The sequence below is a fragment of the Xenopus laevis genome, chromosome 9_10L (assembly GCF_017654675.1).
Source record: "Xenopus laevis strain J_2021 chromosome 9_10L, Xenopus_laevis_v10.1, whole genome shotgun sequence".
Taxonomy (NCBI): domain Eukaryota; kingdom Metazoa; phylum Chordata; class Amphibia; order Anura; family Pipidae; genus Xenopus; species Xenopus laevis.
Genome location: NC_054387.1, coordinates 114,887,012 through 114,906,359, shown reverse-complemented (window position 1 = coordinate 114,906,359; position 19,348 = coordinate 114,887,012). Strand labels below are relative to the sequence as shown.

General features: G+C 40.8%; 1 protein-coding gene across 10 annotated transcripts in view; it reads right to left on the bottom strand.

The window, feature by feature from the left end:
• The window catches only part of ankfn1l.L (ankyrin repeat and fibronectin type III domain containing 1 like L homeolog), a 261,510-nt gene that overhangs the window by 26,258 nt on the left and 215,904 nt on the right, over window positions 1–19,348 (bottom strand). For all 10 annotated transcript variants that reach the window (XM_041577562.1, XM_041577563.1, XM_041577559.1 and 7 more), the window contains 10 exons: window positions 17,164–17,365; window positions 16,570–16,777; window positions 14,813–15,007; window positions 14,446–14,559; window positions 13,266–13,363; window positions 8,068–8,158; window positions 7,311–7,418; window positions 5,206–5,305; window positions 3,368–3,500; window positions 1,039–1,158 (listed from right to left, as the gene is read on the bottom strand). In XM_041577562.1, coding sequence (XP_041433496.1) covers window positions 1,039–1,158; window positions 3,368–3,500; window positions 5,206–5,305; window positions 7,311–7,418; window positions 8,068–8,158; window positions 13,266–13,363; window positions 14,446–14,559; window positions 14,813–15,007; window positions 16,570–16,777; window positions 17,164–17,365 — 1,369 coding nt within the window. The remainder of the gene's footprint in view (window positions 1–1,038; window positions 1,159–3,367; window positions 3,501–5,205; window positions 5,306–7,310; window positions 7,419–8,067; window positions 8,159–13,265; window positions 13,364–14,445; window positions 14,560–14,812; window positions 15,008–16,569; window positions 16,778–17,163; window positions 17,366–19,348) is intronic.

The following is a 19,348-nucleotide window of genomic DNA, read 5'->3' as shown; positions in this document are numbered from 1 at the left end:
GTATTTACTATTCTCGAAATATATACATTATACAACTGCCCCAATTATAATGATATCATATAAGCATCGCTGATTTGAAAAATGATACAAAATGATATATTGTATGTCCAACAATTGAGATACAATGGGAAATATTTATAAATGAGTGAAATTAGCCCTCATACAGATTTTCAGCCATGGAGGAAAACAAAGAGGGCCCATACACGGCTAGGCTGCCCTCACTCGGTCCAAAGAGTCCAAAGCTGCAGCTTAATTCTGCCTGTGTATGGCCAGCTTAAGGACCATGACGTTGTAGTAAAATCAGCCATGGACTGGGCTGGATGAGTTAAATCTAGTAAGTTATTATCTGGTTTGTTTACTTGGGTAGTGGCGCTAGAGAGATAACGCTCAGCTTCTCACACTTCAGTAGTCTTTGTATATCTTATTACTTCACATGTTCTCAAATGTATCCAGGTCTTAGCATCAATTAATGGAATGTTTTGAGAAGACTGACAGAGCTTTGTCATTGGTTAGTAGGAAATTACCCCACTGATCTGAGAGTATAACCAATATTATTATAGTTTTGCTCTATCAGGAACGTACGGCGTGCATGTCATGGTCTTCAAGAACTTACAAGTGCCTGTTTCCATGAGGGTTTCCTGGAGTTTGTTGAGTTATTGTTCAATCAATGGTTGAGGACAAAACACTGGAAATCACCCCCCCCCCCCATTCTCTTGAATGACATTCGCCTGAAAGAGCAGATGCACTTTCTTCATTGAGGTTCCTCAAAAGCAATGTGGTAAGGCGAAAGCCTGGGGTCATTTCCAGTGATCGTAATGGTCCTATGTGACACTGCCCTAAAGGGATACTTTTATTTCATGTATTAGTCTTTTAGATATATAAAATGCATTGCTATTTTATATTTTAAAGACTGTAAGAAGGTGCTGGTCTGACCAAAAAGCAGCTGTAATGTAGGGCAAGAGATTAGAGCCTGAGGATTGTTGGTAGGAACAGTAAATATTAATTCCAGGTAACACTGCAAAGAGAGATATTTGGTACCTGCATCTGGGACACAGCCAGCAGCATCTTGAATCGAGTTTGCAAGACACAAGAACAGGAGGACTGTGATACGGTGACACATTGACGTAACCACAAGATGTCGTCCCACATGCACGATACCTGTGTATAGAATATAAAATAGCAGCCTCTGTATCCCACAGGGATCAACTCATCAACAGCTGGAGAGACACAGTTTCTATACATTATTAACATAGAAATAAAAATGTATAAGAATCATATCACATTATTTTATTTGATAGGTTTGGGAACGCCTATACCTACTATGCTCATCTCACATTCCTTTGGCCCCAAGCTGCTAAATGAACAAAAGTCAACCCAGGACTGCATTCATAATTAGAAGTAATAAATGAATGAAGCCAATGTTGAAGGAGGTACTTAAAAGTTTTATTAATCCAGTTTGCTTGGGATGCCAGCGGATGGATGATTAGGAAATTTCATTCTCAAAATCCTTACATAAGTCATTTGTTAATTACTTCAAGCCGCATGTAGGAGGAAGAGGTGGTGGTGGCTGGGGGGTTTGGTGCCAATTATTTTTAGTTTCTTGGAATATTTTGGATTTTTAGCTGTACCTAGTCGCTTCTCTTTCCTCTCGACTGATGCTGAAAAGATGTGGTCTCGGCAACTTGTCTCCAAGGGGGCCCATAGCAAATAACTTGCCCAGATTCCCAGGAATTTCCTCTTAACCCTTTTTGCAAATGTGCAGAGTGGTCATACAATTCAGGGCTGTGGAGTCGGTACATAAATGATTCTACTCTGACTCCTCAGTTTATGGTACCTCCGATTCTAACACCTCCGATTCCTCTGTTTTTAAAAAAACAGTAACACCAAAAACCGAAAGTGTATCAAAGTAATTAAAATATTATGTACTATTGCTCTGCGCTGGTAAAACTGCCCCCATGGCTACACAGCAGCTTATTTATATAAATTATAGTAGTGTTTCTGAAGCAAACACACAGCTTTTACCAGTGCAGGACAACAGTATATCATATGTTAATTTCTTTAAAAAGTTTTAGTTTTTTGGTGTTACTGTTTGTTTAAGGATTATGTCACACCTGGAATTCAGGGAGATTTAGTCACCCCGCGACTAATCACCTCTTCTTTGGGGCGACTAATCTCCCCAAACTGTTCCCCCTGTCTTCTGCCTGCTACAATGTCTGTGGCATGGCACTCGTGGCGCTTCGTTTTCCGAAGTCGCCTGAAGTTTCCTTGTCAGGAGATTAGTCGCCCCAAAGAAGAGGCAATTAGTTGCCAGGCTACTAAATCTCCCCGAATCTCCAGGTGTGACCTTACCCTAATATACTAATGTAATTTCCAAGTTGATTGAAAGAAGTTAAGTACACAACATACAAGTCATTTTATCACTGCCAAAACTCAAAAACATAAACCACATCCTTTGGTAATTCTAAACCAAAATCAAAGTTAAACTACATAAAACAAAAACAATTGTAAAACCTAAAACAACGTATATATGAATTGAGCCTGGCATATAGCTTCAGAATAGTTGCTAAAGGGGAAAGCCACACAAACAAAACGTAAGCTTTTTGGAAAGTAAACATAATTTCAAGCAACTTTGAAATATACATCAATTAAAAAATATGCAGACTCTTCATAATTTGTAATGGTTTCTGACAGTTCCCTAAGCCTAGCCCCCTGCTGATTTGTCTGACTACTTTGCTGAGCTGGCTGACTACTGTTACTTTGTAGCCATTTTTTCTTTAGACTGCATCCTCTAAACCCCACAATTCTTTCCACACATGATTTCAATAAGGAATGAAACATCCCAGTGCAATGCATTGTGGGTTATGTAGTTCCTGCATGCTGTCTGTAAGCTGTGGAGAAGTTGTTACAGTGTTGAGTCCCTCCTTCCCTGCCAGGATTTCAAATGATGCAGAAAGAGAAGAACTGTTAAACAGCTGGGTTTCAGCATAGAAAATGGCATTTATTCATTCTTTTTTAAGAAACTGATAACTGTGATGGGTATATTAGGGGTGTTTGTGTTATGTGGGCCTCTTTATCACATTTTGGTTTGGAAGCTGAAGTTCCCCTTTAAATACAATCCAAAATGAACTGAAGTATCGTTCTTAGAAACAGAATTGCTTCAGTCAAATTCTCCTTCATAGAAGCTCTTAAATCTGATTTGAGTCAGAGTCTGTACATTTTTGGCGACTCCAGGTAACCAAAATTCCTTCTGACTGTCCCTGTTGCTCTTGGCAATAACCAAGGGTTCTGTGGACCCTTCAAAGAAGAGAACCTCATACTATTGACACAGTTATTAGATTCAATGCCTTTGTAAACCGAAGATTCTTACCTTTGTAAACCAAAGAAAATCCTGCATTAGCAAGCAAGAGTAGGAATCATCTATCTCTACCACTGGGATTTGATCTTCATGAGTTACGAGGATGTTGTCGTCCTTATAAAATATTGATGCAAGGTAAAGACCCCTAGGAAATAAAGAGACATTAAATTCAGTGTTAGATACAGAGACAACACAATGAAACCCATCCGCAGTACTTCTGTCAAAGGTCAAATTGTTTTTTTCCACAGGAAGAGGTGTGGCTAGAGGTTTATAGTCACCAATGCGAATTTGATGAAGGCACCCTCCTTATTGTATCCAGATAACAATAGGGGCCATTTACTATGTGCAAAAAAATACGCACAATGTTACATGTTTTTTTTTTTACTTTAAAAAATGCTGTCCATCTTGGAACTCAGAGACCTGTGTGTGTCCCATGAATGCAGCACTGCCTACATCCAGTAGTGCTTTATACATGAGGGACAGAATAGGCAGTTCCTAAATCCTACTGTACCTACTTCTGTCCACCTGTTTTGTTCAACCCCTGAATTTTGGGTATGTGAATTGGGAAAAAAACATGAAAATTGAAGACCAGATTTTGTATTTTAGAACAGTGGTGCCTTACCCTTTTTTTCACTGGAGACTCATATAAAAGTTGGAGAACTTGCTTTATGACCCCAAAATACGTTTATATATTTTGTATTGATGATTATTTTCTATTGTAGGGGATCCTTTCAGTGTATTCAGTGGAGTCATGACAAAAACACCATTGGGACCCATTTTTAGGTCTCGCCCATAGGTTAAAGGGATACTGTCATGGGAAAACATGTTTTTTTCAAAACGCATCAGTTAATAGTGCTGCTTCAGCAGACTTCTGCACTGAAATCCAATTCTCAAAAGAGCAAACTTTTTTTTTATATTCAATATGAAATCTGACATGGGGCTAGACATATTGCCAGTTTCCCAGCTGCCCCAGTCATGTGACTTGTGCCTGCACTTTAGGATGGAACTACTTTCAGGCAGGCTGTTATTTCTCCTACTTAATGTAACTGAATCAGTCTCAGTGGGACTTGGCTTTTACTATTGAGTGTTGTTTTGGATCTACCAGGGAGCTGTTATCTTGTGTTAGGGAGATGCTATCTGGTTACCTTCCCATTGTTCTGTTGTTTGGCTGCTGGGGGGTGGGAAGGGAGGGGGTGATATCACTCCAACTTGCAGTACAGCAGTAAAGAGTGACTGAAGTTTATCAGAGCACAAGTCACATGGCTGGGCGCAGCTGGGAAACTGACAATATGTCTAGCCCCATGTCAGATTTCAAAATTGAATATAAAAAAATCTGTTTGCTCTTTTGAAAAATGAATTCCAGTACAGAATTCTGCTGGAGCAGCACTATTAACTGATGCGTTTTGAAAAAAAACATGTTTTCCCATGACACTATCCCTTTAAGAAGCTGCAACTGTCAGAGGAGAACCAAAGCACTCGGGAAAGCCACCTACCAACTCCTTCAGTTATATACAGAACATTGTACTGAAAGGTGTGGGGAGCCTTACTAGGCATTAGTAATTAGTGTACTGTTTCATAAAACAGTAATCATGTCTATTTCTATAACAACTTACCCGCCATAGATCATAAAATCAACGGCACCAGCTGCAGGTACCAAACTGCCAACAATGTCGATTTTACTGGGTTCTTCTTTGATCTACACCAGACCACATGCATTACAGGCACCCAGTAGAGAAAGGGTCAGAACTTGTATTTATTCTTTTTAAAGTAGGGTACTAGACTGCAACAATAAAAGCTTGACCCCATTTTGGTGTGACACCAACTGAGTCTACTTTTTTAGTTCCCTTTACCTCTTAAGGCCTTTTAGAAACTTGCTGCTGGGGTGAAAGAGGTGCTTGAGGCTCTTGGATACAGAATGTTTTCGGCTTTGTGGCTGGTTCTTAAATGGCTCTAGAAACAGAGGAAAGGAGATGGTAAGATCAAGCAAGGCTCCTAAAGCACCACAGAAATATTTCCTCAAGCTCACCCTGTCAGTGCCAACTAATCTCCATGAGCTGGGCTTTCTATACTGTAATAATTTAAGCAGCTTTCTCTATTTGGGGCCTCTCTTTGGGCCGTCTCACAACAAGGGTCTACTCAATGAGGTGTGTTTGGGATAAATAGCTCTATTATGAAAATAAAAGAGCTGATGGGAATTGTCATCCATAGGTTTGAACCCACCATGAGATTCCCTGGTGCCCTGGCAGGCCAGTCTGACCCAGTGTTCATGAAAATTAATGGAGAATTTCTATCAAATGCATAAATATGCAGAGAACGAAATCTCTTATGTTGTGCTCTCAGACTATATTTTCTATTGAAGGAAAAATAATTGCAGACCTGGGTACCCCACAACCACTGCTGTTGCTGCACTTCTGTTGCCAGAATGACCCATGTCAGGGCCAGTAGCAGTTATGGGAGTCAGAGGGTTATAGACCTCATTTGGAAAGCCAGAATTTGGCCAGGTTTAAAATAGACCTATTGCACTTCACTCCCAAAATGTCAAATGTCAGTTTCAAGTTGAAGGGCAATTTTAAAAATTCTTCCTCTTAAAAGGCTTAAATCTTAGCAGTCGTCTTAATATAGCTGAAATTAAGATGCTGCTGTTTCACAGAGCAACAGCCATCTGCTTTCCTTTAAAGGGGAAATAAACTTTGCTTAGCAGTGTTGCTTCACCTACGTGTCCCTTACAACTCAATGCATTCATCAACATATTTACAAAGATTAAAGCATGATAGGAGCTGTAGTCCAGCAACTACAAAGACCACTTTAAAATAAAAGGTATTCTAGGTTCTCCAGGACCAAAGGCCCAGTTGATGCAAGAGGGTCCTACAATGAAAGTCCTGCCAGCTCTGTTAACACTTAGGGCAGCTTTATCGAGGGTCGAAGTGAATTCAAGGGAATTTTCGAAGTAAAATAATTCGAAGTAATTTTTTGGATACTTCGACCATCGAATAGGATACTATGACTTCGAAGTAAATTAGTTCGAATATTCAATAGTACTGTACTGTCTCTTTAAAAAAACTTTGACTTCAATAGTTCGCCAAATTAAACCTGCCGAAGTGCTATGTTAGCCTATGGGGCTATCGTTCGACCGTACGCCGATTGTTCGATGGTCAAATTTGGTGAAAAATTCTTCGACTTAGATATTCGAAGTCGAAGTATTTTAATTCGATGGTCGAATTTCTAAGTATTTTTTACTTCGAAATTCGACCCTTGATAAATCTACCCCTTAAAGGAACAGTGTTACTGTTCCTGTAATGCTTTCTTCTTCTTCTTGGGCTCATATTGTTATTAGCAATGGCATTAAACATACCGGTATATTTTTTCTAGCTGTGTCCTTCACAACACTATATCCACCCTTCTGTAGTTTTATTACAGGGCAATAATATGGGCAATACTCGCAATATGCTGGGTAACAGCCAGATGACATGGAGCTTGTAGGGATGGTTTCAAACGAGAATTTATCTGATTCTAGTGCACCAAAAGGTTTCATTTAAGGAAGGTTCACATTCTCCTTCAATGGAACACCAAATCTAAAATACAAGCCATTCAGTATATATCTATGTGATGTAGCTGGCATCTCGAATAGCACTGGTTACACTAAAAGAGTTTCCTACGCTAAAAAAAATTCCTGTAAAATTAAAATATAAATTTGGCTCTAAAAGTTATCAGGGACAGCTTTTTTTCATCTATGGAAATGAAAACAAGATTATGGCAGAAACAAAGCTGCACTTTGTTCAGTCTCCTTGTGTGTGTCACCGAGAACATTCTGATATGGCTCAGAGCAATGATCAGTATTGATAATTAATCACTGATTTATATGTTAAATTATTACATTGCGCCATACATTTCCTAAAAGAATGAACCCTGAAACCGCTGATCCCTCAAACATGGAAATCATCAGCCACTAACTCACCGTGACACACGCAGTGTTGGTGGTTGTTCTTCACTTGGCTAAGAAGCAAATCTAGGGCTTCAGCTTGTCCTTTTCTTCTCGGGGCCCGGCCATCGTACTCGCGCCAGTCTGTGGGTATTAGAAAGAAAGAGTTCAAATGGTCTCATTTAATCATTTCATGGGCAATACTATAATAATATAGGTATTGTTTCTACGAGGGTTTTCATTCATCCAGGTGTGGTATATCAATTAGAAGCCAGGGAACGACAGATATGGGTGGAACATTTTGTATTTTGGCTAACAATAGATGGCTTTCCATGGGTGAGCTTAAAACTCTATACTTATATTTCGTGGTTGAAATCTCGTTTTCTTAATTACATCTGTATGAAAAACAAATGTTTGCCCCAGTGGCTCTTGTAAGGCCTGTTAGTAAGTCAAGCAATGAGCAATGCAATTCTCTGTACATGGTTAGAGGCCTGGAATTTGTCTCTATGTCCAGTAAGTTTTGGAGAGAGATGGAGAAACTACACACAGATCATTCAACGGACCAGCAAGGGTGAAATGGAGAAGATTCTAATTCTGACAGTTTTAGAAAGGACAAGCGTCGCAATGAATGTTTTTAGCCCATGAAATCAATTCAGCGTGTTGTTCTTTTATGTTTATTACTTAATGACTTTCTTTTCTAATTTTTGTCCTGCTCGATTCACCAAAGTGCATTCCTGTGGTTAATGTCCAAATACATTCTTTTGTTCCACACAAGGAAACAGATTTTACTTACTTGATGGTATGGCAAAAGCTGGAAGAGAGGGTTGTGGTGGTCCCCAGCCCTTCATGTTGTAGGCTGACACCTGCACATAATATTGCGTCCCCTGCAAGAAAAGTAATAGTTTTCACTCATTTCTAGAATCTGAAATCAGTTAAAAATGAAAAACTGGCAATAATGGATAAAGGCAATATGGCTTTATATATTTCAGGTAAACATGTAAAGAAATAAAGTCATTATTTTGAATGATATCACCCAGATACAATGATATACTTCTAGAACAGTGTGGGGCTAATACTATAAGTCATAAAACAGTGATGCTGGCCATTTACTGTAACATCCACTCTTTTTATGCCAAATAGGTGGATCTATCCAATTTGACCAATCAAAGAACAAGGTCATCGAACAGATCATAATGGGGGCCTAGGGAGACCTGTTAGGAGAGGATCAATGCACCAATGTAGATCTCATCCAATGGGATTTTCAATCAAGCATGGCCGTGGGAAGTCTCCAGGTCAAGAAGCTTCCAACTTGGCCTGGAGGGGCTGGGTCAGCAGCTTTTATCAGCTTGTGTATGGCCGCTATAATGTTACTGTTTCCTAGTAAAAGTAGTAGTAGTAAAAAATACTGGTACTGATGTTTTAAATGGTTTAGGCAAGGGCATTGACTGCTTTTGACCTTGGTAGGAAAAAAATATATTGAGAACTGAAGCTCTAGAACTCAATCTTTTCCATTTGGCCAAACCTATGAGCAGTTTGACTGCTACTATTACCATTGGTGGTATTAAGCCTCAAAAGTCTGCTAGCTGCACTAATTTGTCTATGTAGCTGGTAACTGCGTTACATTCCACTAAGTGCCCATTTTATTTCCTACCCCCAGTAGGTACACAGATTGGGGTACAACAGGGTTTCTTGTATCAAGCTAATTCTGTTCCATAGACCAACACAACCACATTGCTGGGCCACAATATAACAGAAGGAACAAGAAATATGGCATGGAGATGTTAATTTTGGTACAGGGACACTAAAGTAAGGGTTTGCGTCCATTTAGAGCTTTCCATGATGGGCATATTAGTTAGCAGGGACTCGTTTTCCTTTAATGAGAGGTTTTGTTGACACTATGATGATTTATAAACAGTGTGATTCCTGATTATTTTTAGGAAACAACTGGACCATTTTAAACTTCACCAAAATTAAATGTATCGCACCCTGACATCACTTACCTAGCTTCAGTCAGCCTGTGTTTTGTAATGGAGATTCACCTTTGTTTATATAAAATCAACGACAAAATAAAACTAGCTGATACAAAACTAGCTGATTTGAACACTTGACGGGCTTTTGGTCTTTAGCGTGAGCAATATCAGCTATAATGGCCACTTAAAACCAAGTTTAATGGGTTGGGATAAGGTCATGCGGCAGAAAGAAATTGAAGAAATTTGCCAGTCCACAGAGAAAGCTCTCCAAGCCCAATGTCATTTTACAGAATCCAAATACCAAGCTGAGAGAGTCGCAGACAAATCAGGCAATATGAATTGGGAACTGATTTTTTTTTTATAATAACTAGCAATTTGTCATCCAGTCAAGTTTCAGAGGCAGGGCCTTCAGAAATTACCCAGTGTATGAAGTCGTGTTCCAGTTTCCTTTCCATGATTCTATTTCTGTGCTATGAAATGTTCAGTTTTCTCCGAGCGAGACTAGAGTCAGATCCAAGCTTCCGCCCAACAGTTAAAAGGATGTTTTAATATATGGTGGCTTTTTATTCAAGGTTGACACTTCAGGCTTTGAAAACTGGGACATAATAACATATCCTGCAATTGCTGATGCCCAATGAGTGTAGAGGGTCCTATTTGATAAGCAGTTTCAATATATATATTTGCAAAAATGTTCCCCTTCCTTTATTTTTAGGGGGACTTAAATCATGTTACTGTGTGAACTTTGTTGCATTGTAGCTGAACTGCACCCATATTTAGTGCAGACTGAGCTGGAGCATGGGCTAATTTGCTATGATAATTCAACATCTGATGTGCTTGAAAGTAAGGTGTCAATTCTGACCTAATCACTGGAACTGTGATGTCATTTCTTGCCATCAGTGTTGCCCAATATTAGGTTGATGTATATACCCCCCCACCGCTGACTTACAATAACCCATAGCTCTTTTGCATGGGGGGCTATGTGAAAGACTTCTGTGATTCTGATACTGTTCATGCCAAATTTCAGATCTTCCAGGTCAGTTTGTGAATGTGGCTGTAAAGTTTTTGTAAGTGGAAGTGACACCACATCAACTGAATGGGACATACAGTATGAATTCCAACCGAGCAGAAGACTGGCCAGGGAAGGCATTAGGCCTTAATCTCTAATATCTGTTTTGATTTAATCTACACTTGTGATCCTTCAGTGCCAATTTAGTGTAAGAGAAAGACCCCACAGTTAAACATATGAACTGGGTGATAAATTGGGTATATAAGATGACTCTTGTGTGTGGTCAATATCTATGTGTTTCCCCATCATTTCTTATTAATCATGGGAGAAAATATATATTCAAGATGGCTCCAGCACACAGACGTGATCATAACTTCTGTATTGTATTGATCTTGCAGGATCTATGATTCAAAAAATGCTCAATAACTCAACTCAGTAACCACAGTCTCCAACCCCTCCCCAACCCAACAAAGACACACATTTGTATCATTCTTGTGATCCAAAACTCTTGATTAGTTCATTTATAGATAAAAATGCTTGCTTTTGTATGTCTACTAATCTGTTTCACTTTGCTGTTGGCATCATGTTCCCTTTTATTTGGTTCCATAAAAGCTATCGAGTGATACGGTGGGGCTGTCAGAATGGGAAAATTTGGGATGAGGGAATGGGGGTTGCAGAGACAGCTGTCATGCAGTGCTGGGCCAACAGAGCTCACAGAGATAAAACAACTCAGCTCTGCAGCCCCCCGACCAGCCTGTGACCTTGTTAGCTATAGGGGTTGTGCCCTGGAGATGGAAATGGTGACTGAGTGGAGTCACTGCTCCTGTTCCTCAATTAGCTATGGAGCTGGTTGGAAGGTTTGATCTGCGTAGGTGGCAGAAGGCCAAGTCCTGATTTATTATGAGTACTTGGATGGTGGGGGGAAGCTAATAAAGCCATGGGGGCAGAGGGGAAGAGAATAAATCAAGGCAGTCACTGATGGGAGCCGCTTTCCCTCTTTTATGGCTTTTCTGATTGAGCCAGAAGAATCATGCATGCAAGAAGACTGTGTGAAGTAGCCAGTGTGAAGCTCTCCATAGAGCACACTGTAACACTGGCTGAGGAGATGAAGGAGGAAAGTCATGGGCTGTAACAGCGAGCCTAGTAAATATTTTCCCATACAGAGAAAGTTGTCAAAGGGAGTTCACCTGCTGCATTGTCTGCTCTCCATCTGCTGTAGCTCTGTCTGGCGGCCTCCAACGCAAAGGAGACTGTACGGCCAGACAGAGCGGCTCTGCCGAGAATAAGCTGTTCCTATCTGCTAGCTCTGGCACAATGACAGCCAACTGCGGCCACACTCAAACCAAATGGCCTTCTTTTCTCTTTCACTGCCTCGTCTCATATAAAGACCTCAAATATGTGCTGCAGAAATCCCCCCCTTGTCTGCCTATACCGTGGTCGTTGCCCATTTCCGTACGAGAACAGAGAGAAATGGATAGATAATAGAATGTAAAGAGAAGAATCTATGAGAGTAAAGAAGGGAATAGTAAAGAGGAGTAGAATATTTCTTTCATATTAACATAGCGTCAAGCAACATTATTACCGGCCTGGTGGCATCTCTACTTGAAAGGGTAAGGGGGCTGCACAGGGAGCTTGATCACATGTGCTATAGGGTTCCCTAAAGGGGACCTGCCACCCTAATAAATAATTCCAAATTCTTTTCTATCATCTTATTTGAGCAAAATAAACACTGTGTTTATTATGTAAATGTTGTTTGCTTCAGTCTTGGAATTACACAATCACAGCAAGTAGGCAGGAGCCATTTTGTGGACACTGTTATTAAGAAAAGTTGTGTATCACCCCAAAATCTTGTGTATGCACTAGAACGGGGGCCCTAATGCCCATCTGCAGTGCCCTACACGATAATAAAGTGTGAGGAGGGAAGGGGAAATGTGTGGAGAGCAGTGACATGTGGAAATTGCTGAATGGAAAGTGAAAATAATCGTTTGCTCAGGCATAGAGGTGGGGCAGATAATATTTGATTGACAGCTCAGATATTTAAACACCTGTATAGCAGGTTTGGAATTTTTAATGAAAAAAAGAATTGAAGTTCCATGTTTAAGTTCCATGTTTAATTTGCAAAGGCAGCTTTTTATGTGTAAGTGACAGGTCCACTTTAAAGTAGCACAGCTACTAACTCCACACATACAACTGAAAGAAGCCAGCTTCATTCTTGGCTAAGTGCAATACACTATAACACATTGGAAGGAGAAATCGCTGAGCTTACAATCTAAATGTAACATTGGAGACATACAAACAATATGGTGGACGGCAATGGTGCAGATAGGTAGCAGCTAGAGAAATCAGTATAAACCAAGAAAAGGCAGTTCAGCAATTTGCAGCTGAGATGTGGCCACTAGGAGGTAAGGGGACACATCAGGTAAAGAATAGAAAGAGGAGAAGCAAGAGGAATTTGGGTGAATCGATGTCACTGACACATCGAATGCCACATGGATTCTAAGTTTCTGTGTCCAATGTAAATCTATTCCATGTAACACACAATCCCAGCCGGAATGTATGTAGTTTCTAAGTAGTCTGTTAATTTTTCTTATCTCATTCACTCTGTTAAATCAGTCACAGGTGCTCAAATATCACGGGTACCAGGAAACAGACTTCTCCATGCAAGTATAAAAGCTGACTTCTTTACTACTTTATCCAACCTTATACCTAGTTTTCAGCCCAGATATCCAATTTTGGTTCTGCCGTCAGTATCCGTATCCCTTTAAGAAGTATAACCCACATATGTAATAAAACGCCCTAAGTTTGCCAAAGAGCAGTAACCCATGGCAACTAATAGGATCTTTGCTTTTAACCAGGTGACCAGCAGATACTACCTTCTGATTGGTTGCTATGGGTTAGTGAACCTGGGCAAACTTAGTGCCTTTTACTACTTAACCCACTAAGTGTGTGAAATACTGTGGCTAAAGGGAATTAAACAATCTCTGCCTCAGATGTGACTAGGAGCTCATTACTTACTGAAGTGAGGCCTCTGATGTTAAAACGAAGATTTCTCAGCTTCTCGATGACCACCTCACCGACGTTGGGAGAAAAAGTAGAGGAAAGGCTCCATTCAACTAGAAGGAGAGAGAACACGAAGACACAAAAGTGTGTGGAGGTGTCTAGTTTGATTACACACGTCACATTATTCAGGGGTGCAACAATAAAGGTGCACAGAAAGTAATGGTAGTTGGATGGCTGAGCACCCAAGCCATAGCCAGCAATATGACATAAAACAGGGCCAAGAGGACAACCGACATGCACTAGGCTAAATCTATGGCACACACCAGAGTATTTATTGTGGCAACATTGATCCCATTCAGAGGGAGGTTGCCATGGATTGTGCATCACAACCTGACTTCACTGTGCTACTTGGGCAGAGAAGTCTAAAGCAGGGCAATTCCAGCTGTTGTTCCACACTGCAATTTATCTTTGGCAGGACCAATGGCTGTTGTATGGGTTCTGGAAGTTGTAGTTAAACAACAGCTGGAGGACTGTGTCCTAGATATTCCTAATGTATATCATTAAGCCAATCTTTACTGACAGACAAAAGTGTCCGCCATAGAAAGCTAATTTTCCATGAAAATGAAATATAAGTGTTCATAAGCATGGATTGGGGTCTGATCACCCTCCATTAATGTTACATCCCAAATGTCTGCTATGTATTGTGGGCCCTAAAGCCCTATCATAGCAGCTACTACAAACAGTGTCGGACTGGGACACCAGGGGCCCACCCAAAAACCTTATACCAGGGGCCCACTCTCAGTACTATTATTTTTCCTCTCCTCAATCAACCTCTATTCTCCCAGTCTGTTATCTTTACATACTATAATCAATTATTCCATCTATTTAGCCTCTTTGTTCTCATAGAAATAGGAAATGACCATGAAATAGGCCAAAAGTTTAGCAGCATGAGGGTCCACTGACACCTGGGCCCACCGGGAGTTTTCTGGTATCCCAGTGGGCCAGTCCAACAGTCTACAAGTAGTTTATTTCTAGAAAGTATATTATAGCTTGTGAAGCACCTGCATATAGGTATTGGGTATAAGTGACTATACATGCATTATGTTTATGTATATTTCAGTATAACTGACCTGTTAGGTATAAAAATAGGAAGAAATGGGGCCCACCATCAAGTCAAGGCTGCTGATCTCCTTACCTTTGTATTTTGTGACAACTGCAGAGTTAACGCTGAGTGGCTCGTGGAAGGTGACTTGTAGCATGGTACTGCTGGTTACGGCAAGACGCACATTGGTTGGGGGATCTGGCACACCTGCACGGGGGAACAAAAGCTAATTAGCAGGAGTAAAACATTTCTTCTTTAGAGCAATGGCACATGGGGTGATTTGGGGGTATTTTTTAGCAGGCCAAATATGTCAGGCCAAAAGAATTCCAATGCCCACCATGACAGTTGCTTGAAAGCATTAGCCACCCAATAGTAATGGCAGGATCTCGTCTGAATCTCAATCTGGCCAGTTGTGCCCTGTAACATATAGAGAAGAAACACGGAAGCCCTTCCGACTTACGTGCATGTTCAAATCCAGCTTTCATGCGCTTATAGAGCCGGTATCGCCATTCCCAGGACTTCAGCTGTTTTTCTTTGTCGGAGCAGTCTACGTTTGGTGCCTCATTTACCACTTGGGCCGTGAGATCATTCACCCTTTGCTCTGCCTCTCTCACTAGTGTAGACAGGTGGAGAGAACGGCTTTCCAAGCTCATAACTGTAGAAATGAATAGTAAATATAGCTATATAATATTTTATCTAATAACTCCTTTTGTAGTTGGAGTGAGGTGTGAGGCACTCGGGCAGCCCAGAGCATGTGCTGTGAATCACCAGAAACAAGATGGGGAGCTACTGTGGGCATCTTTGGAGATCTGCCTAAAGGCCTGTAGGGACAATTTACTAGAATGAAGTCCATAGCATACAGTAAAACAGTCTACCTCAATTATTTGTTTAGTTTTCTCTTTTAGGCTAAAGGACACCAAGATAAACTTTTTTTTCAGAGAAGAATTGTCAATTGATAAAACCCCTCTCTATTGTAAGAACTGTTAGTAACTTGTCAAGCTGACAGGTAGAGGTTAGTTTTAGTTCTTTTAAACCCCATGAGCAGCCCTTTGAAGTTTTGGGACAAGACGCCTGGCCACTGCGTCTCAGTAGCTCTATGTCTAGTTGGCTTGAAAGAACACCTTTGAAAGTGCCATGGCACCTTTGGAGTTAAGTGTTCTTACAGGCCACCCACTCTCATCACATGAAGTGTTGGACCTGGCAGTAGGAGAAGAACCAAAACACTGTTAAAGCCAACTCTATAATTCAAGAGACTTCCAAGAATCAAAGATCAGCAGTAGAATCAGCAGGGGTTTTGTGGGTAACCATAAGAACCAATTCATAAACACACTTAAAGGGATTTATTCTATGGTCCCCATGTTATTCAGGCATGTTTCTTTTATTAAAGGGTATTCTATTGCACATTCACCAGCATGAACTCTAATATCTCATTGTATCACATTGTCATAATGTATTGTCATTCTTTTTAGACCCTCTTCTAGGGTCCCTTGAAACCACATAGCAGTTTAATTGTCAAGCCAGAAAGCTTTGTAACAGTAAAATAATTTCAAAAAAGGGCAATGACATTTTCCTTTAGATTTAAAGTCATATTTGCCCCCGTGCTTAAATATGGTTTTAAGGTGAACAACCCCATTCGGTTGTGCTTCATATGTAGAAACGAAGTACAAAGAACGTAGCTGATTACAGAGAAGAGATTAATGAAGAAAGACAGTAAAGCTTAAGCGTAATGGGCGAATTTGGGGCGTTTCGCTTTGCCGAAAATTTTGCGAATTTCCCACAGAATTCTCGCAATGTTTAAAAATTTGCGAAACGGCGCCGGCGTCTCGTTTTTGACGCCGGTTTCCATTTTTTTGGATGCCGGCGTCTGTTTTTGCCAAAATTGTGCCGGCATCCAGAAAAAACAGACAACGGGGTCCATTTTTTGCGAAACGGCGCCGGCGTCTCGTTTTTGACGCCGGTTTCCATTTTTTTGGATGCCGGCGTCTGTTTTTGCCGAAATTGTGCCGGCATCCGGAAAAAACAGACAACGGGGTCCATTTTTTTTTGACTCCGGCGAATTTTCGCAGCGGTTTCGCGAATTTATTCGCTGCCGTCGAATTGCGGGAATTCGCCGCAAATTCGCCCCTGCCGGATAAATTCGCCCATCACTACAGAAGAGATTAATGAAGAACGACAGTAAAGCAGAGATAACAAAGATGGTACAACCAATATACTCACAGTGCGGACTCTCTTTTGCTCCGGCCTGTAGCAGAGTTTTAGCTATCGGAGCATTATTTGTCATAATAGCGATGTCCAGTGGAAGGAGTCCCTCGCTGTTAGGGGTATTGAGATCCAGTTCCTCCACACTGAACTGCTTGAGAAGTTCCTGTACCCGGTCTAGATCCTGCATCTCCACAGCCTCAAAGAGGGCAGCATTACCCTGAAACTGCAGGAGACAACGGCTTAGCTTCATGGCTGGGGAAACTATTAAAAGCTCACTTGACCCTTTGGGGCCCTGTACAAAAAATACATATACCCCCCCCCCCCATTGTTTAGTGGACAACAATCTCCCCTTTTTTAAGGTCTCAGATTGCTGGACCTTGTTAACCATAGATTTTTTCCCAGGTGGCTTAGGATTCACTGAGTTGTATTTTCAATGTGATGGTCAGATATCCTTAAAGTGTTCCTCTTAGACTAACAATACCCAATGCACTCAGTTTAGTCAATTGTGGCATCTTTATTTCTAAATGACCAACAATTTGTTTCTAAGTGACAAGTGGTTAAGGACAACAGTGATCAAAATAAGGGTCTTACTGAACAACAGTTACGTACTAGACATGGCTTCCGCAGACGTTCCTTCTCATTACGTGCTGTCAGACTGCCCTCATCAAACGACATGTAGTTCACTCGAAACTTTCCAGACAGGTTTCTGTAGAGTCTCTTAGCCGCATTTGGCGAGGAAGGGCCCGAAGGCTTCTTGGTTTGTGATAGCTGTAAGTCCCTCATTTGTTGAGTCATCTTCGGTGAAGAGGACCTGGTGAAGTTCAGAAAGAAGAAACTATAAATACAGAGGATATGAATATATGCCTAATGTAGAGCAGTGGTTCCAAGATTGTGGAGCTGCCCCTACCAGGGAAGGTTGGAGCAGTGACAGTCTGAAAGAGATTTAAGGTAACATTTGCTGGAGAATGCCCATTTGCTCTACTATATCCACCTGATGCCCAGCTTCAAGGTCATTTAGGGTTAGATTTGAGGAGAAAACATATTTACTGCCCTAGATAGTGTTGGACGTTCAACTGACCATCTGATACACCAATGTTTTCTGAGATCTATAGTGTTGTTATGAACTAAGGAACGCCCCAACCAAATGTTGGAAAAGTGGGACCTATAAAGGGATCTTGTACTAAGTTAGTCAAAAAACCACTGATGTAGAACCAAACATGAAAGCCTCATGAGAAAGCAGCATATATCTGACTTAGAAGGAAATGGGATTAGTTAGAATATGGTTGCTATGTATTATATGAACAGTTGCAAAAACTGGTAGATTATAGCATAAATAATCTGTCTATAATACTGTGATCCAACTAACCAGGAAGGAAGGACCATATAAATTCTAACAATGTGGCAACCATCTGCTGAAAGTACCTAAGCCAACATAATTGTCATTAATGCACGCACTGATATAACTTTATGGTACTTCACAGAGCTAGGAGGCCCACCCCCCTGCTTGTTAGTCCTAAGGGAGTAATTCAATGATGAAATGATATGGAAGGTTGTCAGCCAGTGAAGACCAGAGGCCTGTAAGGCTAAGGCCTATCAAACACAGGTGGAAAACAGAAGCCATCTAAATGCACCTTATCTGCCTTTTACCTCTTCCCATAGAGATGCATGAGAATTGTTTTGCCTATGGCACGGCAAGTGAACCACTGTTTTTGGCAACATAAACCCTAAAACATGACATCATGCTTTAATTCTATTTGGTTGATGTTGGCCAGTTTGGATAAAATCAATTGGCTCCTTAACAGACATATGCAAAATTAATTTAGTTATCTTATAATGAGAAATAACCTGCTAACAGTGTAGTAAAATGGGGCATGGCCCTTTCAGCATGGCACCTCTTCTTTGCAAGCCTAAATATAAATGGAGGATTCTTGTCAGTTGCTTAAAGGGATACTGTCATGGGAAAAAAAATTTTTTTCAAATCAAATCAGTTAATAGTGCTGCTCCAGCAGAATTCTGCACTGAAATCCATTTCTCAAAAGAGCAAACAGATTTTTTTATATTCAATTTTGAAATCTGACACGGGGCTAGACATATTGTCAATTTCCCAGCTGCCCCAAGTCATGTGACTTGTGCTCTGATAAACTTCAATCACTCTTTACTGCTGTACTGCAAGTTGGAGTGATATCACCCCCTCCCTTCCCCCCCCCCAGCAGCCAAACAAAAGAACAATGGGAAGGTAACCAGATAACAGCTCCCTAACACAAGATAACAGCTCCCTAACACAAGATAACAGCTCCCTGGTAGATCTAAGAACAACACTCAATAGTAAAAACCCATGTCCCACTGAGACACATTCAGTTACATTGAGAAGGAAAAACAGCAGCCTGCCAGAAAGCATTTCTCTCCTGAAGTGCAGGCACAAGTCACATGACCTGGGGCAGCTGGGAAATTGACAAAATGTCTAGCCCCATGTCAGATTTCAAAATTGAATTAAAAAAAATCTGTTTGCTCTTTTGAGAAATGGATTTCAGTGCAGAATTCTGCTGGAGCAGCACTATTAACTGGTTCATTTTGAAAAAAAATTTTTTCCCCATGACAGTATCCCTTTAACTCAGTCCTAGCAACTTACCATAGCAACCAGGCAGTGGTATAATTTTGGGGATATATAAATGCTTTGGCCCATGGCCCCCCACATGGATCAGGGTGTTACTGGCTTCTCTATTTGTACCAGGAGTGTTCTCTTCCTACTCCATTTGCACCAGGAATGTCTCTTCTCTATTTGTACCAGGGAGGT